The following is a 6,000-nucleotide window of genomic DNA, read 5'->3' as shown; positions in this document are numbered from 1 at the left end:
ACACAACTCGACATTATCTGTACCTAATAAATAATAAATCTGTAAAGACATCAATTCTGTACATGAAATATATTTCCAAAATAACTATCAACGGGTGATTAATGATCGATACTGATGCCAAACAAGTAAAATTTTCGTGTCTGTCTCTCTGTCTGTATGTTCGTAATAGGAACAAAAACTACTCGACGCATTAATTGTTCGATAGCTATGGTGCCACAGACAGAACAAACACGTCAAACTTATAACACCTCTCTTTTTGCGTCGGGGATTATAAATATATTCATAATATTAAGTCTATATATATCAGCCAATTTTTAAATAGTCTTATTTGATCAATAATAATTTATATTGTCATAATGAAGACGTGCGGTGAAAACATAAACCTAAGTACCTATATTTTTTTTATATTTGATTAAAAAGCTATAATACACATTCACTGAACTCGTAAGTTATAAAGTTGCGCTGACTGTACTACTACATACGAATTTACTTTTGGTCTGTGAAGATAAAAGTAGGGCTCGGCTCCTACTTGACCGAATTTTTTCTCGTCGTTTCCACGTAGCAGCTTGTTTTGTGTAAAGTATGGATTCTAAGAACATAACCGTCGACGAAGTGTTCAAATAGTGTTTAATATACAAATATGTAGTTCTTCAACTAATCGGACTTAATTTTAACGCATTTTTGCGTTTAAAATTTCAGCAGATGAGGGAAGATAACATGACGTGTCCCTGGGAGGCTTATTGGAAAATGTAGCATTCGAGTTGATACGAAGTGAAGGTAGCAGCGGGCGGCTCCGCGGCGTCGATACGCGCACCGGCCTGACGTCGCCGCAGGCCTCACGCGCGCGCACTGGCGGCGCTGCTGTTGTTCCTCGCGCGGCGCCTCGCGACGCATGTTCCTCGTCCTGTCGGTGACGAGCGACGACCCTCATATACGCGACGCGAAATCCTGATCGATCACCCTGCCCCCCGTCAAATGGACCATCGTTAAAGGATCTTTCAGTGTTCACAGATCTATTCTAAATAAAAGTTAGTGAAAACAAACATCGGAAAGTGATAATAGCGCAGGCGCGTCGCACGCGGACATGACGAGAGCGGCCATCTTGGTCGAGGACGCAGTTTTGCCTCGCCCCAGTGTGCAAATCTGATCGGAAAACCTTCAACCCGATCGTCGTCGAGGGGAGATGCGTCGCGGCTCGGGCTCCTCGGCGGAGGCCCTCTGAGAGCGCACCGCGTCGCCGCTATCGATCCGGCGGGGCGCGATGGCGCTCGCGGAGTGAATGCGGACATCGGGCCCGCGCCGCAGCCCCTGCGTGCCCGCGCGTCGGCCCTGTGAGCGCGCCCCGCACCGCGCGCGGCATGTGAGGCGGCGGCGGCGGCTGGGTGCCGCGCGCCATGGGCGAGGAGTACGCGCGCTCCCCGTGCGAGCGCTTCCCGGCGGTGGGCGCGTTCAGCGTGGCGCCGCCGGAGCGGCTCAGCCCGCCGCCGCCCGCGCCGCTGCCGGACCGGTTCTCGGCGTCGCCGCGGCGGGTGCGCCGCAGCGCGGAGGCGGAGCGCGCGCGGCGGCCGCGCTACGTGCCGCCCGCGGCGCACGTGCCCGTGGAGCGCTACGTGCCGCGGCCGCCGGCGCCCGTGCGCCCGCCGCCGCCGGTGTACTGCGGGCTGGCGTGCCGGCCGCCGCCGCCTGCGCGCAAGTGCTGCGGACCCGCGTGCCGCGAGGACATCGCCAGCTCGCCGCCACCGTCGCGCTACGTGGAGTACGTGGGCGCGGCGGCCGCCCGCCGGCTGGCCTGCACGCCGCCGCCGCCGCCGCCGCCCGCGCTGCAGCTGCCGTGCGAGCCGCAGGAGCCGCCGTGCTGCGTGCAGGCTCGCCGGCGCCCGCAACCTCCACATGATTGGTGAGTTTACATTTTTGTGCCATTTATGATGATGAACAAGAATGATTACAAAATCAGGTTTACCATCAAAATATTTACGTTTTGACACTTATACTATCGTTCATCTACGTATCTTAAACAAAATCACAATGTTTTGTATTACCGTTAAATTTGTTAATATCATAAAATGATGGCTAAGACCAAATCGATGATGTCAACTTTCTAAAAAAATTCTTATCATAATCGGTCTATTCGCTTAGACGCTACGAAGACTGGCACAGATACACGTCAATAGACGCGTTAATTTTTTTCCATTTGCGTCGGACGAAACTAAAAAGTTCAAGTGTATCATACTTGTGTCTACAACAATTTTTCGATTTAGAAAGATTATTTAAAAAGAATTTCCATATTGAATAATGTAATCGTTATAAAGATGAAAGGGTGTGAGGACGTTAGCCTCAAGGCGAGTTTTGTAATTTGCTAATATTTGGTGGAATTGATAACGTTTGATTGATGATAGCGCGGCTCCAGACGCGGTAATGACGGCGTCGTTACGGGTTTCTTTAACGATATTGAGGATTTACAAACTCTATCCTTTATATATTTACTTGGAGATGTTAGTAAGCTAATATGAAAACCATTTCCACTTCTGCAATCTATATTAACCCAATATTTACAAGAAAAATAATAAAAATAAAAAAAGAAGACAATAATCCGTGATAGCCCAGTGGATATGACCTCGGCCTCCGATTCCGGAGGTCGTAGGTTCGAATCAGGTCCGGGGCATGCACCTCAAATTATTCAGTCATATGCACTTTAAGAAATTAAATAAATTAAATTAAATATATTAAATGTCTCAAACGGTAAAGGAAAAAAATCGTGAGCAAACTTTCTTCAAACCTGAAAATTTTCTTAATTTTCTACGTGTGTTATGTCTGCCAATCCGCATTGGGCCAGCGTGGTGGACTATTGGCCTAACCTCGCTCCCTCTAAGGGGAGACTCGTGATCAGCAGTAAGCCGAATATGGGTTGATAATTATTGAATGAATAAATTTTTGAAAAATATTGTTGTGCATATAATTGTGCGAGAATAATATCATGATATTCTTTATTACTGTAAATTAATGAGTGTGTGTTTAAAAAAGAGATTTCAGTTAAAATTACCCAATTTATTCACTGCACATCATCGAAGCAGTACGAACACTATGCAAGAATTTTCATAAATATTTATTTGAAAATGATGGATTTCCTACAAAGTTTCATCTCTTTTTAACCCCATTTTATTTATATTTTCACGACGAAAGCCTATGTTCAACTCCGATGTTTAATCTATCTTTTTATCAAAAATCCTCAAAATCGCTTCAGCGACAGCCGTGAAAGTTATGACAGACAGACAGACTAATATATTTTTTTGACTAACTGATATATTTTTTTTATCGAATACTTCCACGAGAAAATTCATGTTACGCGGGTTACGAGGTACATCTAGTTCAACTATAGCAAAATAAAAGTATGAGTTTTCAATTTTTTTTAATAAAACAATGAGAACTCTAGAAGTGATAACATCTCAATGACTGTAATGTATATAATGTAGGTATTATCAACGCATTTTGCGTAAGCTAGCAACGCTTTTAACGGACTATCCATTAGCAAATTGTTTCGGCATTCAATCTTCCTTTCTTCGTGTCGATAGTTTAATGAAAAAAGTTTATTTTCTCAGTCACGGTAATGTAAAGTAGTTCAGGAGGTTGCATATTGTACCTACTTACTATAAATGTGCTGAGAGAGATATTTTATAAATGTGTTTTATACGCATTTTAATCGTTGTACAACAGTGTACAACTATCCAATGATATTATAAATAGTTATTATAATTATATTTTGACGGCCTCCGTGGCGCAGTGGTATGCGCGGTGGATTTACAAAACGGAGGCCCTGGGTTCGATCCCCGGCTGGGCAGATTGAGAATTGGTCCAGGTCAGGCTGGTGGGAGGCTTCGGCCGTGGCTTGTTACCGCCCTACCAGCAAAGACGTACCGACAAGCGATTTAACGTTCCGGTACGATGTCGTGTAGAAACCGAAAGGGATGTGGATTTTCATCCTCCTCCTAACAAGTTAGCCCGCTTCCAACTAAGACTACATCATCACTTACCATCAGGTGAGATTGTAGTCAAGGACTAACTTGTAATAAATTAAAAAAAAAATATCATTGCAACTATCTCTTATCTCAATTCTATGAAAATTTTGTCTCATCCTACTAATATTATAAACGTAAAAGTTTGTTTGGATGTTTGTTACTCTATAACGCCGCTACTAAAGTGATTTAGCACAAATTTGGAGTGGAAATAGATTTTAGTCTGGATTAAGACATAGGCTACTTTTACATCCCGGAAAAATGGCCATGGTCCATCCATCAAAGACGGAAACACACTTACGTCTCGGTTTCATACATTGGTTACATAATATGGTTAGAGACCTACTAGTATGCCGTGTCGTGTCACGTCCTGTTAAATGTATGCAAACGTACGATCCTGGCGCAGCATGACACACCACGCCACGTAGGTAAGTATATTTCCGCCTTAACAGCAACATTGTTTTTTTCCATGAAATCACATGAATCTGAGGCTTTTTAGATTGGTGTCCGCAAAGTTTGATTTTGAGAAAGACTTTTTAGAATAATAATAATTACTTAGTTAGAGAAAAGGTAATTACAAATTTTTTTATATGATGAATGACATCTCACCATAGTTTTCCTTAAACAAGTTGATTGAAAATGAATAATCACAAGTGAAACGATTTACAATATGGAAATCTTGAATTTTCGCGGAACCCCTGAGGGCCTTTCACAGAACCTCAGGGTTCCGCGGAACACCTTTGGGGAACCGCTGCTCTAGAGCACTGGAGGTTTAGATGTCCCTGATACGTTAAGTATGTACAAGCTTCATCATACAATATGTGCAATTTATCCGTCCGTCACGCAAACGGAGTTAAAATCAATAACCATGGAACAGTTTTTTAAATAACTAATTAATAAATAATATTAATAAGTAATTTCCATCGCGTTCGTGACGATAATTGAAAATAAAAGTTTTGTTTGTCGTGACTGTTACATAAAATGGTTCGAAAGGTTTGCACGCAGTGCTGTATTACTTAATGACAAGTTATTTTTCAAAAGTTTCCTGTTGGAATAACCCGCTGTGTCCCTCGGTTTCACCTGCTTTAATCTTACCATTCATTTTCATGATCAACCCATATTTGGCCCACTGCTGAGCTCGAGTCTCCTCTCACTGTTATGTATTATGTATTATACTGTTATTATCTACGCGGACTGTTATGTAGGATCACGATGTTTTCCTTAACCGTTTGAGACACGCGATATTTAACTTCTTAAAATGCACACAACTGAAAAGTTGGACGTGCATGCCCTGGACCGGATTCGAACCCACACCCAGAATCAGGCAGATATATCCACTGGGCTATCACAGCTCTTGACATCTTGGCATAATATATTATTATCGCACATGTACATTGCGCATGAGATATTAAAGTGCACATTTATTCGTAAACACAGGTGCACTTACTATTTCTTCACTGTCTTAGTCGGATGGAACGGTAATCTGACTGGAGAGATATCATACACAGAGCGGAAAAGACAGTATGATTTGCATAAGAATGTCTAACTAAGTGTCGTCTGAAATACGAGTACGTTTTATACGTAGCCCGCATGCTAGGCTATTCTGTAACGATATGTTTCTCACAACTGCGAGATTGGAATTAACCTTTATCTCTCTCTGTTAAACACGATACTATAAAATGAGAAAGATAGCGGTGAATTCTGAACTCGCAATTGCGAATTACAGAATCGTTAGAGAATAGCCGTGTTGATCTCTCGCCAAACTTTCACAAATTCAAACGTGTAGATGGTGTGTTTGACTTGGATTGCGTAGGTTTTCAAGAGATTTTAGCTGATCAGATCGAGTAATAGTGTTTTGGCGTAAATCTAAAGGAGTTTACCTTTTGTACGTCATGCCTGAAGCATAGAAATGTACCCTATTTTGTAAAATGCAAAGATTTTATACTATAAATTCGAATTCGTCCGCCCTTAGACCTTTTTAATCCGGCTC

At 42.8% G+C, this 6,000-nt stretch overlaps 1 protein-coding gene across 1 annotated transcript in view; it reads left to right on the top strand.

The window, feature by feature from the left end:
- The first annotated feature begins 1,394 nt into the window (after positions 1 to 1,394).
- LOC112049692 (inactive rhomboid protein 1) overlaps positions 1,395 to 6,000 on the top strand; it is a 189,551-nt gene continuing 184,945 nt past the window's right edge. Inside the window, exon 1 of the mRNA XM_052884435.1 lies at positions 1,395 to 1,897. Within this exon, the coding sequence (XP_052740395.1) occupies positions 1,395 to 1,897 (503 nt within the window). The remainder of the gene's footprint in view (positions 1,898 to 6,000) is intronic.

This window comes from Bicyclus anynana, chromosome 11 (assembly GCF_947172395.1).
Source record: "Bicyclus anynana chromosome 11, ilBicAnyn1.1, whole genome shotgun sequence".
Classification (NCBI taxonomy): Eukaryota; Metazoa; Arthropoda; class Insecta; order Lepidoptera; family Nymphalidae; genus Bicyclus; species Bicyclus anynana.
This window is presented reverse-complemented; position numbering and strand designations above follow the sequence as displayed.